Source organism: Musca domestica, unplaced genomic scaffold (genome assembly GCF_030504385.1).
Source record: "Musca domestica strain aabys unplaced genomic scaffold, Musca_domestica.polishedcontigs.V.1.1 6, whole genome shotgun sequence".
In the NCBI taxonomy this organism is placed as follows: domain Eukaryota; kingdom Metazoa; phylum Arthropoda; class Insecta; order Diptera; family Muscidae; genus Musca; species Musca domestica.
The window spans coordinates 21,918,548-21,936,424 of record NW_026712363.1 but is presented as its reverse complement, the minus strand read 5'-3'; the positions used below and the strand labels follow the sequence as shown (position 1 = coordinate 21,936,424).

The 17,877-nt window shown below is 37.3% G+C and overlaps 1 protein-coding gene across 1 annotated transcript; it reads right to left on the bottom strand.

Annotated features, from left to right (window-relative positions):
- Positions 1-13,393: 13,393 nt before the first annotated feature.
- On the bottom strand, positions 13,394-14,904 carry LOC101897140 (protein terminus-like). The gene has a single exon (XM_005191718.4). It carries the CDS (start codon positions 14,714-14,716, stop codon positions 13,433-13,435), a length of 1,284 nt encoding a protein of 427 aa, XP_005191775.2. The 5' UTR covers positions 14,717-14,904; the 3' UTR covers positions 13,394-13,432.
- Between the last annotated feature and the right edge of the window lie 2,973 nt (positions 14,905-17,877).

Below are 17,877 nucleotides of genomic sequence, written 5' to 3'. Positions count from 1 at the left end.
TACACAAAGGCCTTTAAATACTTTGCTCTATACTCCGCAAAAGCTACGATATTTTTTTAATTTAATGCAGTCCTAGAGCTTACATGAAATAACATTTGTACAAAATATGTATCAGGTTGGCCTACATTGTGATATAGCCCCCCTCAAATGATAAAGCCCATTTCAAATTCTTCAAATGTTGATAATTTGAGATTTTAGAAAGAACCACGCATTCGTTCAAATAACTATAAGTATAGTACCATGCTTTGGCATCACGCTTTTATAAAGGTATCTGCTGATTTCAGCTATTTCCCGGGTCTTGGTCACATCTTTCAATTGATTTTGTCCTTATTTGGCATCTTAGCTTCTAAGGAGGTAGAATACCTCTTCGCGGAAAATTTTCAATGGCAATGTTTCGGAGTAGCGTCCATATAAAAGTAACTGCGGATTTTACCTATTTCGAGGGTTTTGATTATATTTTCGAATCGATTTGTCTTAAAATGTTTGTTGAGGCTACTTTGGGGGTAGATAAGTATCTTACATGGGGTCATTATTAACATTGGATATATACTTTCTTATATATGTGTTATATTATTTAGGTTTTTAACTCTCAAATTAAAACCTCAGGTTGAAAAATAGGATCAGGTTTCTTGAAACATTTTGAATCGCCCGGTACTTGAACCTGTATTGACATTTTGTGATGCGTATTTATTTCTGTGAGTCGAGTCATAATTTATACTAAAAACTGTGCCACTTATGTGAGCCAGATCTGTGAATTATTATGCTTCAAAAAGTATGCATTAGAGACTAAAACTACGGGCCGGCAGGCTAGTTAGTAATATAAACAGTACACAAGTTTTCAAATCTCCCCATGTTTGTAATTTATTATTTCGTTTGACTTTAAACGAATTACCTCATAATTTAGTTTTTAATATTATTCCGTCGAATATATTACAGTTCAAGAAAAATAAAACATGACATAAATCTTTATTTTCTCGTGGATGAAAATAAATCTAAACCAAACGTAACGAATAGCATATAATGTACAACCCCCTCTATAAGTCGCAAATAATTCTCATTTGCCGTAGCAAATGTTATTATTCTCATCATAGACAAGTCAGCACATTAAGCAGCCCGACATCATTGTTGAAATTAAAAAGAAATCTTTGCCAGACAACAACAACAACAACAATGGCCCGTAGCCAAATCGATAGACAGGGAATAAAAAATAAAAAAAAAATAATTCTAAACACTGAAGGTCAACGATATAGCTGTGGTCATTTAAGGGTCACCACAGAAAACTCTACTCAATCATGTCTGTTGTAAAAAACGCAAGGAACATAAATCAAAAACTTCGAAAAAAAAAAAAAATGAACGGAGATTTATTTTTTTATTTGACTGAGTTTTGTTTAATATTTATGGTTTCGCTTTGTTTTAGATTAATGAAATATTCATTTTTATGACTGAATAATAGCCGCAATTTTTTATGGCAGTTAAAGAAATGAAATAATTACCAATCATCAACTAGGTCATTTCTAAAAGTTTTAGTTTTTTTTCAATATTGATTATGTAATAATGGAAGATTTTATAGCAATGAGTTTATATATCCTTGCAATGAATGAATATATATATTTTGTAGGGTTTAAAATGATTATTTCGATGAGTTACAAACGGAATGACGAACTTAATATACCCTCCATACTATGTATGGTGGAGGGTATAAAAACCAGTAACGAAAGGTCAAAAGCCGGTTATATGATACCCTACACCACCATGCTTATTTAGTAGAGCTCCTGTAAAAAGTTTATTTCGGGAATTTATATGAAGTAGGTTATACCAACTATCATGGTTTTAGAGTAGTCAGAATTCGGGAACTATATCCAACTCTGAATCGATTTTCAATAAATTTGACGTAGGCTATTGGACCTCAAGTACCAAATAACATTGTTCTATAGTACATGATATGACTCCGATAAGGATTACATTAAATACAGGTCCGAGTTTCAGCAAATGGTAAAATTCGGTTGAATATGAAAAAATCTATTCAATTTAGGTTGATATTGCATATATGGTGGACAACAACCGCAAAATCGGATTAAGATGTTTATCGATGGTATAAATCTGAAGTTAAAAATCTGAATCGATAAAATTTGGTGGAGGTATTTTCGAGCTGTATCTGTAAATACCACATCGGATGAAAAATTTGTATGAAAAAAAAATGACAAAGCACAAATTTCAGTTCATTTGGTATTGATATTATTACTGCTGTCATTTCTAAGCCACTCGTCCGACAACTGTTAAAATTATTCCAGTGACGGCTCATTACATTGTTTACAAGCTTACAAAATCATTTTGAAGAGAATTTTCCAGCAACAAAGTTATTCGTGATGGAATTCAAGCGTGATAGTGTGATTTCATTACATTTGGCGTAGCCCGACGTCAAGGAAGTGGAAGGCAGAAAACAGCAACATCAACAGAAATGGTTTGAAAAGTAAAGAAGCGACTTGATCGAAACCCTCGTCGCAGTGGCCGAAAATGGCTCGTGAGCTGAACATATCGCAATATTCCATTTGGAAAATATAGAAAAATGAGCTCGGGGTATAGCCATTGAAGTTCCAACAAGTGAAAGAACTTACACCGCAACAGTACGAAAATACACTCAAAATAGCTAAAGAGTTGCTTCGCTTGGCCGAAAGTGGTGAACTGCCGAATTTGGTTTTCTCCGATGAGAAAATATTCTTTGTCCAGCAGTTTGTAAACAAACAAAATGATCGTGTTTACTTGCCAAAGAGGTCAGCTGAAAATGCGTACCTTTGGTTGACCACCAGAACTCAAGCGCCGGACATGGTGATGGTGTTGGCCACCATAAAGGGTGTATTAAAGGCTGGGCTGCAAATATTTTGGCCGCAGACCTTGAACATTCCAACAGCACTCAGCACCATCGCACTCAGCACCCGCTTCGTTTCCAGTGCACAATGGTCACCAAAATCTTCGGATACCAATACGTTGGACTATAGTGTCTGGAGTATTTTGAAAGAAAGGTTGGCACTCAAAAATACTAAAGTGTTGTTCACCTCAAGCAAGCTCCTCGCCGAGAATGGCCCAAAATATCGCAGAGCAACACTCGGGCGGCGTGTGACGGTTTCGTTGGCCGTTTGAAGGCCATAATTCGTGCCAAAGGTGACCAATTCAAACAAATCTAGATTTAATAAAATTAAAAAATATGGCGTTTGACCTTGTTGCTGTTTTTTATCTCACTCTGTACTTCTCTTCCCTAGGTCTCTAGAAAATGTATGAAATAAAAATCAGTAAGGAATGGTTAAGGTCGATCCGGGCTGACTGTATGATACCCTACACCACTATGTGTATTTAGTAGATCTTCCGGAACGAAGAAGTTTGTATTGGGAATTCATGTGAAGTAGATCATGCCAACTATGAACCTTTGTTCAATGCGTATCATGACTTTGGGAACTATATCCAACTCTGAATCGACTTTCAACAGATTTGAAGTAGGCTTTGGCTAGTACCAAAAAACATTGCCGTCGACGATTTGATATTACATATATAGTGGAAAATATCCGTAAAATCGGATGAAGATGCATGTCGAAGGTATAAATCTGAAGGTAAAAATCTGTACCGATCTCGACAAAATTTGGCAGAGTCATTTTCGAGCTGGATCTGATGTCTGGTATCACATATCATTGTCGTAGAGTGCATATTACGAATATGAGGGACTTAAATACCACATCGCATGAGAAACATATATGGGAGCTATAGCCATATCTGAACCGATTTTCACCAAAATTTGAAGCACTTGCTTTTAGGCTGAATTCCCTTGGAAGTGCCAAAATTCAGTATATTTGTGCCGATATTAGTCATTTGGTGCATAAAAAAACTGAAATCTGATAAATATATCCAAATCTGAGGCGATCTTGACAATTTTTTAAGCACTTATTCCAGAGCTGTATGTGAGGGACTTATATTCACAAATCGGATGAAACATAAATCGCCGCACAAGAATTCATGGACAGACGGACGGATAGACGGAATTACATGCATGAATCGGCTCAGAAAGTGATTCTATAAATAAAATTTGACAGAGGTATTTTTGAGCTCCATAAGTTATCTGCATCTGGACTTAAGCATCAAATCGGATGAAACATATATGTGCGATTTTCATCAAAATTTGAAGCAATTGCTCTTTGGCTGTCGGAATTGCCAAAATTCAGACCAGTATTAGCCATTTGGTGCACAACAAACCTGATATCGGATAAATATATATATGGGAGCTATATTTAAATCTGAACCGATCTTGACAAAATTCTAGACACTTATTTCTGAGCTGTGATAACTGCTACCAAATATTATTCTTGTGGAGTGAATATTACTTAGAGCGCCAAATCGGATGGGAGCTATAGACTGAATTCGGTCGCATGTGCCAAAATGCATGTCATATGGACTGATACTGGCCATATGTTGCACAATTAACCCGAATAGGGTTTCGTCCTTGGGCCAAACAAATATTGTTTGGAAAATTTCATCTCAATCAGATAATAAATGCGACCTGCATTTTGTTCACAAAAATACATGGACAGACAGCCGGACGGAGGACTGACACATAAATCGACCCCGAACGTGATTCTATGTCGATCCTCGAAACTAACTATGGGTCTATCTCGCTTCCTTCTCCATGTTACAAACGTATGCACAATGACATAATACCCTTACCACTATGTAGATTATGGTATAAAAATATCCCCAGAATATCTTTAATTAAAATTGTTATTATTTGCTTTTCGCCTTTATCTAAATTGACCGTCTTTGGCCATTGTAACTGAGTTTGTTTGACAGAATTTTCAGATAGCCAAAGATTAGCTGTAGTCGAGTGAACCCACATTTTTTTTTCTTTTTTACTCAAAAGATTATCGAGAATGAAAATCAAAAGAAGAAACGCCATACTTCACTCAAAGGCGTATGGCTGGTGAAATGCCTTAGGATAATAAAATAAAATAAAATGATGATAATGACTTACTAAGAAGTGTTTGATTATTACGATGAGGATGATGAAGACGATGATGATGACGAAGAAGGCATCTTTGTCAATTAGACATCATCGACTGACACCCTAAATACAGCAAATTATGAAGAAAGAAAATAACTAGATTAGACGGACGATGAAACGAAAAAGAAAACAAACAAGAGTCAAGATTATGGGGCCATCCGATGTGAGATAGACATCAGTTTTCGTCATAATTTGTGGCGTTTGATTTCTGCCAAAGAGGACACAGTCGGCTACTTATCGGCTAGCCAATTAAGCCGATAGTCATGGAATTGATAAATTAATGGGTTTTATTTTAATTGTAACAAATTCCAATTTAAAGGGGATGACATTCTTCTAAGGAGTCGAGACAAGGTGCTGACTGATGGAACCAAAGAGGAATAGTAGAAAATGGTTATGATGAGTATGGAAACATTGAAATACGTAATTGAGGAAACGATATAAGAATATGTTTTAAATGCACTGTGTACCCTCTATTAAACGGACGTGGACGTGGTATTGAATTATATGTCAATCAAAATTGTTCAATGTGACAAATTTTCTGACAGAGATTTAAAGAGAGCTTCTATTTTCCTTTCAAGTAAATATATTTTTACTTACGGTTAACTTCCTAGTATTGCTTCTCTGTAAATGGGTCCCCCGGTCGATTTATCAGTCCATATGGATTGGATTATTCGTCAATCAAAATTGTTCAATGGAATTGTTCAATGGGAAGAAATTTGCTGAGAGAGATTTGGAGAGAGCATCTATTTTCCTTTCAAATAAATATATTTTTTACTTACCTTTAACTTCCAATTATTGTTTCTCTGTGCATGGATCCACCGCTCACATGGATATTTAAGGTAATTAGATATTCCTCTCGAGCTATACTTGACTTATACGTCTATTAAAATATTATTCGTCGCCAACACACAAAATTTCAATTTTTTCCTAAGCAAAAATTTAAATATTTTAGGTTTGGTATTTTTTTTTATTAAAAGAAATTTGTAATGACAAATATTTCTTAATATTTGAAAATTAATATTTTTAAAGTGCATGCAAGTTCAAAATCCTGTTTAAATGCAAGGGAGAATCGTGGTTGGCTCTTTGAAACTATCATTATTGGTTCGGTTTCTTTACAGCCAGTCAGTATTCTCGTCGGTAAAAATTCTGATATACAGGGTTGCCCATATTCGACGGACACATCTGGCAACGCCATAACTTTTGACAGAGATGTCACATCGCTTAATGACATACCGCGTTTGAAGCGTCAGTCCAAGCAGATTTTTACCATGAACCAATACACGCCACGCGAGCGCTCTGAAATAGTTGAAATTTACATTCAACAGAAGAAGTCAATTGTGAAAACTCAACATGCTTTTAAAACATTAAAAAATATGAGAAGTGCGCCTTCCAAGAACACCATTAAGCGTTTATACGAAAAATGTTCAACTGGTAAGGCTCTTTCTAATCCGAAGAGGCCATATAAAAGTCGACCAAGGCGATCGGCCGAGAATATCGCTGCCGTACGAGCCAGTGTTAAGAGGTCCCCAAAAACATCCCAAAAACGCCGTTCTCAGCAGTTGGGCATGGCTCGGTCCACTTTACAACGGATTATTAGCATTGATTTGCATTTGTTCCCGTACAAAATTCAATTGACGCAAAGGATGTTGCCTGCGGACAAGCCTCGTCGATAGGAATGGGCCCAAAAAGACATGGGTCCGTCCAATATGGGAAACCCTGTATATGTGGCACTCATAGTGGTAAGGGTACAGACCCGAGATAGACCCATATTTACTTAAGAGGATCTTCATAAAATCACTTTCAGAATCGATGCCAATGCTTCTGTCCATGTGAACAAAATGCATTTATTATCCGATTGGGATGAATTTTTCCAAACAATATTTCTTTAGGCGAAGGAGGAACCCCAGTGAAATTGGCGAGAATCGGTTCAAATTTAGATTTAGCTCCCATACATATATCACATTTAAGTCCCTCACGTTTATAATAAGGGCTCCACAAGAATGATATTTGGCACCAGATAACTTATGGATCTCTAAATTACCTGTGTCAAAATTTATTACGATCGGATCAGATTTGGATATATCTCCCAAGTATATCTCAGTCCCATTTCAAATTTATTGTGCGTCAGATATGTAATATTCTACCAAATGAAATGTGTTGTAGCACATCCGACCGAATTCATCCTAGAAACAGGTACTTACGATTTGATGAAAATCGATTAAGATCGATGTGAGATAAAAAACTGTAACAAAATCAAACGCCGTAATTTTTAATTATTTTTTTTTTAATTTTATTGAATGAGAGCAAGAAAAGTCGGAAATAGCATCAAATTTTAGAACAAGTTTAGATTTGTTCGATTTGGCCACCTTTGGGACGAGTTATGACGTTCAAACAGCCAATGAAACCGTCACACGCTGCCCGAGTGCTGTTTTGCGGTATTTTGGCCCATTCCCGGAGAAGCGCTTGCTAGAGGTGATCGCCACTTTCCTAATTTTTAGTGCCATCCTTGCTTTCCAAAATACTCCAAACACAATAGTCCAAAGGATTGGTATCAGGAGATTTTGGTGGCAATTGTGCGCTGGAAATGAAGCGAGGCACCTCATTTAGTAACCATTCTTGGGTGGCGAGTGCTGAGTGCGATGGTGCTGAGCTCTGTTAGAATGTCAAAGGTCTGCGGCCAAAATGTTTGCTCGTCCAAGGCTTTAATACACCCTCTAGGATATTTTCGCGATAACATTCGGCATTTATTCTGGTGCCACGGTCGATTAATACGAGCGGAGAGGGACCATCGGCTGTTATGGCGGTCCACACCATCACCATGGCCGGGGCTTGAGTTCTGGTGGCCAACCGAAGGTGTAGATTTTCAGCTGACCTCTTTGGCAAGTAATCACGATCATTTTGTTTGTTTACAAACTGCTGGACAACGAATGTTTTTTCATCGGAGACGGAGAAAACCAAATTCGGCTGTTCACAACTTTCGGTCGAGCGAAGCAACTCGTCGAGCGAAGCAACTCTATTTTCATTCTATTGCGGTGTGAACTCTTGCTCTTTTTGGAATTTCAATGGCTTTACCCCGAGCTAATTTTTCAAAATTTGCTGAATGGAATATGGCGATATGTTCAGCTCACGAGGCATTTTTCGGACACTGCAGCGCTAGTTTCGATCAAGTCGCTTCTTTTTTTTTCGAACCATTTCTGCTGATGTTGCTGTTTTCTTCCGTCCACTTCCTTGACGTCGCTGGGCTACGCTACCAGTATCATGATAACGAGCAATGGTACGAGACACAAAAGATTTATTCACATTTAAATACTGGAGTGCTCTAACGATAGTCACTCGTGGTTCTCCAGCCAAATATAAAGAAGTCACACTATCACACTTGAATTCCGTCACGAATAATAAAAGCTTGTAGACAATATAATGAGCTGTAACTGGAGTAATTTTAATAGCTGTAGGACAAGTGGCTTAGAAATGACATCAGTCTGAAATTGGTTGCAGTTTTTTCATCTCACCCTGTATCATGATAACGAGCAATGGTACGAGACACAAAAGATTTATTCACATTTAAATACTGGAGTGATCTAACGATAGTCACTCGTGGTTCTCCAGCCAAATATAAAGAAATCACACTATCACGCTTGAATTCCGTCACGAATAATAAAAGCTTGTAGACAATGTAATGAGCTGTAACTGGAATAATTTTAACAGCTGTCGGATAATGGCTAAGAAATGACAGCAGTCTGAAGTTGGTTGTAGTTTTTTCAATTCATCTCTATATATAAGATCTATTTTTTTTTTGGCGAACTACAAAAACAATAGACTTTGAAACGATTCCGTTGGCAAATGTTACACAAAACATTAAAACACCGGGGGATTTCCAGTATCAAAAATAAAATCTTATCAACCTCAACAAATTGAACGATGTTAGATGAGTTTAACCTTTTTGGATCAATTGTGATGGTTGATGCCGATACAACGATTGTGAATACCGGCAAAAAGTTCGACAACACCAAATGTTCGAAGAGTTAACTTACCTTGCACCTAAGTTCCCCAAAAGTTGCAATGCACTGATTCCTGCTCAAGTTTTCGTTTTATAAACTTTAACGCACTCTTCGGCGGCATTGCTACCTTGCAGGAATCCATCGTGATAAAAATCCCTGTTTTCGATATAGCCCCCATAGAACGTTTCGCCAAATTTTTGAAAGAAAAGGAAGATTAAAACAGAATATTACTGTCAAAATGCTTGTTCTTTGGAATTTCGAATTCTCAGAGGGAAATCTTTTTTTGCAAACATCCATTAGAGCAGCCCAACTTATTGGTATATATTTGAATAGTTAAACCCGCTGTTCTAATGTGAAGCATGGACCCGCTGTCTCCATATATTTATACCGATTTTTGATATTTTTCAGGCTTTATCCATTTTCCTTCAAAATTCATTAGCAATTGGAGTTTTGAATGGGACTCTTTCGACGCTTTTATTTGACTCCTCATTTTGAATGGTCTTAAAGAATCAACCTGTCCAAACATAATTTTTTACTTGTTTATTATATTTCCTAATTTACTTGGTATACTAAAGCAGGTACTCATAAATAACTTACCAGTAACTTCCCAGAGTAATACAAATCGTTTCTCTTTCCTAATTCATTTAGCTTACATTCATTTAATTCATACCGAATTAAACTCACTGTAACTGCCCTGTCCTTTCCTTATTATATTCAAGAATTCCCTTTAATATTCCTTGGGTATTTCGTAAAAAGAAAACAAAAATCCAAATTCCTTTATTGCCTCATTCTGTTTTACTGATTGATTTCTTTCTTTTCCAATGAATTGTTGAATATTTCACACAAAAAAAACGAAACGTCCCTAACAAATTTGCCTTTGCCCTAAATGGGTGTCAAAATAAAGTTTAGCGTTATGAATTTGTATCCTCTTGACGATGAAAAGCAGCGATAACCTCAACAATGTCTGGTGCTTGTTCTTCTTCTTCGCCTTTTACTGATGATAATAATCTAGAAATGCTGATTTTATGGAGATACAAAGCTTTTATATTCGGGGGATTTTGTCACATTCTTCCATTGGTTGCCACCAAAAAAAAGGGAGCGACAAAAAACCACTGAACTAAAATGTTCACGAAATGATAAAGGCGTGTTAGTGTAACCATCTATACAGCCAGCCATCCATCCTCTTACCTTCATTTGGCATTTCGCTTTTTTAATATCTTTTATCCGTCATTGTAAATGTTTTTCTTTTGATGTCAAATGGTTTTGAATGTTTGTGTGTGAGTCTTTCCTTTCTTTTTTCATTACAATTTCTTGTTAAGAAATTTGATTTTTATGTAAGAAAATTAAATGTTTCAAATTTGTCCCGCAAGTATTGATACTCTCTTTGAGGAGTCTTTTTGGGGGGATTAATAGAAAATTGTAAGTAGATACGCGGAGAATGGTTCTTTAATACAAATTGGTTATCATAAAGAAAATACTAGCAGCCATGATCCACTTCTTGCAAGGTAGACAAGGTTTATTAAATTTGAGAAACACAAAGCAAAAGTAAGAGGCTTGTAACCGAAAATATACTATACGAATGCAATCAGTTGTTTTGATTATATGAAACTTTATTCACAATATTATATAATTAAAGCGAAAATCGCCAAAATGAATAGAACTTCGCCTTGAGGTCGAAATATCGAGTTCCTGATATTTCACATTTTTCTCATGGTACAATGAAAAGATAAGGTAGAGCTACCAGATGATTAATATTTTTTTCTAAGTGTGCCCGACTTCTGCCAGTTTTGTTTATGTATTTATTGTTTTGAAAAATTAAAAAAAAAAATATTTTCAAAACAAAAGCAAGCACGTACATTGTGGCTTGCGCATCAAAGCTATTAACCAGTTTGGCGATGAAATTGAAAGATTGAACAGTTTGGATCATATTTTTGAGAGAAAAATCCAAGAATTTCATTCATTTTAAAAAAAAATGAGGAAAAATATGAAAAAAAGTAAAGAACGTCTTAAAGTCGGGCGGGCCGACTTTATGACACCCTACACCACTTTGCTAATTTAGTACAGCTCCACATAACAATTAAAAGTTTTTATGGGAGAATTCAATCATACACGCTATGATTATAATTATTATTTAAAGTTCAAAGGACAAAACATGCCGAAGCATTTGTATCTTTTAAATTCGGACTTGTATTGCCCATTTGGTGCACAATTAATTTGAAATCGGATAAAGATATACATGGGAGCTATATCCAAATCTTAACCGATCTCGATAAAATTTGGCAAATATATTTCTAAGCTGTATTTAATATATTTGCCTGAATATCGTTGTTACGGAGTGCATATTACGGGGGTGGATACCAAACATAACAAATCGGATTAACAATAAATATGGGAGCTGTAGCTATATCTGAACCGATCTTCATCAAATTTGACATACTAACTTCCAGACTCAATTCAGTCGTAAGTGCCAAATTCCATCCTATTTGGACAAACATTAGACGTTTGGTGCACAATAAAAAGTAAATCGGACGAAGATATACATGGGAGATACATCAAAACTTTTGACCGATTATCTCCAATTTCAATAGGGCTCGTCTTTGGACCAAACAAATGATCTGTGCAAAATTTTATTTGGATAGGGTAATAAATGCGAACTGTACTTTGTTTATAAAAATGCATGGACATATAAAATGCTTTCCAAAATACTCAAGACACAATAGTCCAACAGATTGGTATCCGGAGACTTTGGTGACCATTGTGGGCTGGAAATGAAGCGAGGAACCTCATTTTGTAATCATTCTTAGGTGGCGCTTGCTGCCTGCTGCTGCCAAAATGTTTGCATGCCCAAGGCTTTATTACGCCCTCCAGAATATTTTCGCGATAAAATTCGGCATTTATTCTGATGCCACGGTCGATTAATACGAGCGGAGAGCGACTATCGGCTGTTATGGCGGCCCACACCATAACCATGGCCCGCGCTTGAGCTATGGTGGCCAACCGAAGGTGCACATTTCAGCTGACCTCTTTGGCAAGTAAACACGATCATTTGTTTGTTTACAAACTGCTGGACAACAAATGTTTTCTCATCGAAAAAAAAAACAAATTCGGCAGTTCTCGGCCAAGCGAAGCAACTCTCTAGCTCTTTTGAGTCTATATTCTTTCGTTTGCGGTGTAAGTTCTTGCAATTTTTGGAATTTCAATGGCTTTACCTCGAGCTCATTATTCAATATTTGTCGAATGGAATATTTCGATATGTTCAGCTCACGAGCCCTTCTTTGGTCACTGCGATGAGGTTTTCGATCAAGTCGCTTCTTTACATTTCTGCTGATGTTGCTGTTTTCTTCCGTCAATTTCCTTGAGGTCGGGCTACACTACCAGTATCACGGTAACGAGCGATGGTACGAGACACAGAACATTTATTCACATTTAAGTGCTGGAGTGGTCTTACGATAGCCACCTGTGGTTTTCCAGATTAATATAAAGAAATCGCACTATCACGCTTGAATTCCATCACGAATAACTTTTTTTTTTAAATTATCACCAAAATGCTCTTTTACGCTTATAAGTAATATAATGAGCTGTCACTGGAATAGCTGTCGGACGAGTGGCTTAGAAATGACAGCATTCTGAAATTGGTTGCAGTTTTTTCATCTCACCCTGTATATGGTGAACAATAACCGTAAAATCGGATGAACATATATATCGAAGTTATATAAAAACCTAAACCGATCTCGTTAAAGTTTGGCAGGGAAATATTCGAGCAATATCTGATGCCCGGTATCAAATATCTTTGTTGTGGAGTGCATATTTCGCATGTGAGGGACTTTAACACCAAATCGGATAAAGCATGTGTATTGGAGTTATAGCCATATCCAAACCGATTTTCACCAAATTTGAAATACTTATTTCTACGCTGAATTGCTTCAGATATGCCATTTGGACTGATATTGGCCACTTGGTGCACAATTAATCCGAAATCGATTGAAGATATATATGGCAGCTGTGTCTAAATTTGAACCGATTCTCACCAATTTCAATAGGGTTTGTCCTTAGGCCAAACAAATATTGTTTGCAAAATTTCATCTCAATCGTTTTGTTCACAAAACTACATGGACAGGTGGACTGACTAACTACTATTTGGAGTAGCTTGATAAGCATTTATTTTCTTTGATGTATCCCTGTTAAAATATGGGGTTTATAAATAGTCACTGGCGTCAAAATGTACGTGATGTTCCCATTACTTGGTATTTAGATTTTTTGCTGAGAACTATATATTCTCGTTGCTATTGGCAACTGAATGGCAACGTTAAGATAGTAAGGATAATATTGTAAAGGCTATAAAAAAACACAACAATTTCCGTATCATTTTGAATGAATGTCCGAAAAATCGAATTTATTCAATAATACCAAACAATGACCAATTATCACATTTTTCCAATAACAAACAATTTTCATAGATTTCAATGAAATCTGAATCCAATTGCAATATTTCAAACCCTCGGCCACATTGGAGCATTTTATGTAAAGCCAATTTGGAGTGTTCCACAAAACATTGCTGGCAACGTGGACACCAAAGCACACGATCTTCCGTGGCGTGATGGAGAAAACGTCGTATATTGGTGATTTCCTGTAGTTCCATAAAGCGCCCCTTGATATCACATAGGATAATAAAGCTGCGACTTTTGTAGAGATCATTGGAGGAACTGCCCAAATGATATGGCACCACATAGAGTTCCAATGAATTTGGACATTCCTGAAAACAATAGAGATTACAGGGAAAAGGCGACATTTGGCTATCCAATGGCTCGGAGGTTAGCAAATGTTGACGAAACCATGCTGTCAGCGATGCTAATTCATTGCGATTGGCTGTGGTGCCACTCATTTCCATGTTCGTCTGCTTGCGGGCATAATGCAAGGGCAATGGCATACTCTCCTGTTGCAGCTGTTGTTTTCGCACTTTTATGCGGATTCTTTTAATGCTGTATGCCTCTTGTTTTCCAAAGCCATTGGACTCACTGCGACATGCCAAAAAGTTTCTCAGCTTCTCCAAGAGCATGGCAAAAATCATATCCACACTTTCTCGGATGTCGTAGTGATGTTTTATTGTCAATTCGGTTGTTTGTAGCATAAACGTCTCACCTCCAATGGTCACATAGAAGCCCACCGCCACCAGCAGCAAGCGATGACTGTGACCACCACCATACATGGCATAGAGGGAAGCCAGTAAATCGGGCACAGCTTTTATGCCAGCATCCAATAAAAATTGCTGGCTATCACTTACGGCCTTTGAGGCGCACAGCATAAAGGATTCAACGTTTTTGCTGACAATAATTTCCTTGCTATCCATTAAGGTTGTTATCCGGCCAAAGCTCTTATCCGACGATGTCAACGATGATGATGATGATGTTGATGACGATGTAGATGTAGAAAGTGCTATTGGCGTTTTAGCTGTCCTTGATATGTCGATGCTGCCATCCTTGTTGTTGTTGTTGCTGTCGTTGTCATCCAATGTCTTTGGCTGGGACCAGTGTTTGCCATAGGCATCGGTTTCCTTGCATGAACTGCCGCATTTATTACATTCAATAACTTCGTTATTTTCATACTGCCAACGATGAACAAATCGCCTCTGTCCACCAGAGGTGACAAACGTATAACTCGATACTGGCATAGATGACATTGTTCTGTTTCAGAATACTGCTGTTTTTACCAGTGGAGTTGAGGCTGTTTTTGGATGGACAACAAGATGGACGTCAAGCACAAGAGTTGTGAGTTTTGGCTTGTCCGGCTGACTAGCTGGCTGACTACCGTTTGCATACGCTCCGCAACGATTGCAATAGTAAACTGCCGCTGGTCTTCGTTCGATTTATCGAATTTATAGCTGTAGTCAAATGACAGACAGGCAGTGACATCAAATCAGGTACAGAGTTTGGTTTTTGTACGAATCAAGTGTTTTGCTTTCGTCGGAGTATTTGCAGTACTCTCCCTTTGTCTTTCATTTTTTTTTCTACTTGGGAAATTCTAAAAACTCGATGATAAATGTAAATGTGTACGCGTGCCCTCTTTTTCTATATGTGTGTGCTTGTGTTGGTTTCGGAGAGTTTGAGTAATGAATTTAGGTATTTGCATAGAGCAGTTGATGGGAAACAGAGGTAAATTTACTGATAAGTTCAAAGAGAACGCGATAAACAAGTAAAGATCTAAGTCATTTACAGTGGCTCAAATGCACTTATGATAAAATTCAATTGGAAAATATACCTGTCTTTTCAGGCAATTGGAAATTAGGTGTGCGGAATTTCTATTTTGGACAAAAAGCGACAGGCATAAGAAATTCGAGCCGGAGGAAGGCTCGACACTAGTATGTGTTAAATAACACATTGTTAAATATTGATGCTGTAATAACAAAATTAGACTGTACTTATTCTCCATACACAGTATGGAGTGAATATTAGGTACCACATAGTGGTAAAGGTATTATGTCCATGTGCATTTGTTTGTATCATGGAGAAGGAAGCGAAATAGACCCATAGTTACTGTTGAGGATCATAATAGAATCATTTATTGAGTCGATTTAGACGGAGGTCCGTCTGTCCCCGCATTTATGTGCCTATTGAAATGTAGATATAGCTCCCATATACAGGGTGAGATAAAAAATTCGAACAAAGTGAAACGACATAATTTTTACATTTTTTTTAAATTTTATTGAATGACATCTAAAAATGTCGGAAATAGCATCACATTTCAGAATAAGTTTAGATTTGTTCGAATTGGTCACCATTGGCACGAATTATGGCCTTCAAAAGGCCATTGAAACCGTCACACTCTGCCCGAATGTTGCTCTGCGGTATTTTGGCCCATTCCCGGCGAAGCGCTTGCTTGAGGTGATCGAAACTTTGGTACTTTTTAGTGCCAACCTTGCTTTCCAAAACACTTCAGATACAATAGTCCAACGGATTGGTATCCGGAAATTTTGATGGTCATTGTGCGCTGGAAAAGAAGCAAGGAACCTCATTTTGTAACCATTCATGGGTGGCGCGTGCTGAGTGCGATGGTGCTGAATCCTGTTGGAATGTCCAATGTCTGCGGCAGAACTGTTTGCGCGCCCAAGGCTTTAATACACCCTCCAGAATATTTTCGTGATAATATTCGGCATATATTCTGATTCAATTAATACGAGCGGAGAGCGACCATCGGCTGTTATGGCAGCTCGCACCATCACCATGACCGGCGCTTGAGTTCGGGTGGCCAACCGAAGGTGCACATTTTCAGCTGACCTCTTTGGCAAGTAAACACGATCACTTTGTTTACAACTGCTGGAAAACGAATGTTTTCTCATTGGAGAAAACCAAATTCGGAAGTTCACTACTTTCGACCAAGCGAAACAACTCTTTAGCTCCTTTGAGTCTTTGAGTGTATTTGCGGTGTAAGTTCTTGCACGTTTTGGAATTTCAATGGCTTTACGCAGAGCTTATTTTTCAATATTTGCCGAATGGAATATTGCGATATGTTCAGCTCACGAGCCATTTTTCGGCCACTACGACGCGGGTTTCGATCAAGTCGCTTCTTTACTTTTCAAACCATTTGCGCTGATGTTGATGTTTTCTTACATTAATTTTCTTTACGTCGGGCTACGCTACCAGTATAACGGTAACGAGCGTTGGTACGAGACTCAAAAGATTTTTTCACATTTAAATGCTAGATAGCCACTTGTTGTTTCCCAGGCAAATATAAAGAAATCACACTATCACCCTTGAATTCTTTTCTTCTGGAAAATTCTCACCAAAATGCTTTTGTACGCTTGTAAACAATATAATGAGCTGTAACTGGAATAATTTCAACAGCTGTCGGACGAGTGGCTTAGAAATGAAAGCAGTCTGATGTTGGTTGCAGTTTTTTCATCTCACCCTGTATATCTTCTACCTTCTTCGGCCAGTATCACCAATTTACCAATATCAGTGCAAATGACCTGAATTTTGGCACATCCGACCGAATTCAGTCTAGAAGTACAAAAATTTTGGAGAAAATTGGTTCCGATATATGTCTCATCCGATTTGGTGTTTAAAGTCCCTCACAGGTGTAATATGCACTCCACAAGAATGATATTTGGTGCTAGATAACGTATGGATCTCGAAAATACCTCTGTCAAGTTTTATCGAGATCGGATCAAATTAGGATATTTCTCTAATACATATCTTTATCCGATATAAGGTTTATTGTGCACCAACAATAATATCATCCCAAATGGACTGTATTTTTGGCAATTCTGATTGATTTCATACTAGAAACCAGAAACAGAAAATCGGTTCAGATATAGCTTTAGTTCCCATAGATATGTTTCATCCGATTTAGGGTCTAAAGTCCCTCACATGCGTAATATGCACTTCACAATAATAATCTTTAGTACCAGATATCAGATACAGTTCAAAAATAAGTGCTTCAAATTTTGTCGAGATCGGTTCAGATTAGGATGTAGCGCCCATATATATATTTAGGCTTATTGTGCACCAAATGGTTAATATTAGCCCAAATGGAGTGAATTGTGGCACATCTGACCGAATTCACGTTAGAAACAAATATATCAAATTTGAGAAAATCGGTTCAGATATCGTTATAGCTCCCATATATATGTTTCATCCGATTTGGTGTTAAAGTCCCAATCCACAACAATAATCTTTGTCCGATTTTTTGTTCACCAAATGGCTAATATCAGCCCAAATGGACTGAATTTAGGCACTTCCAACGGAATTCAGCCAAAAAGCAAGTGCTTCAAATTTTGGTGTAAATCTCATATATCATATATATTTCATCGGATTTGGTGTTAGTCCCTCACATGCGTAATAC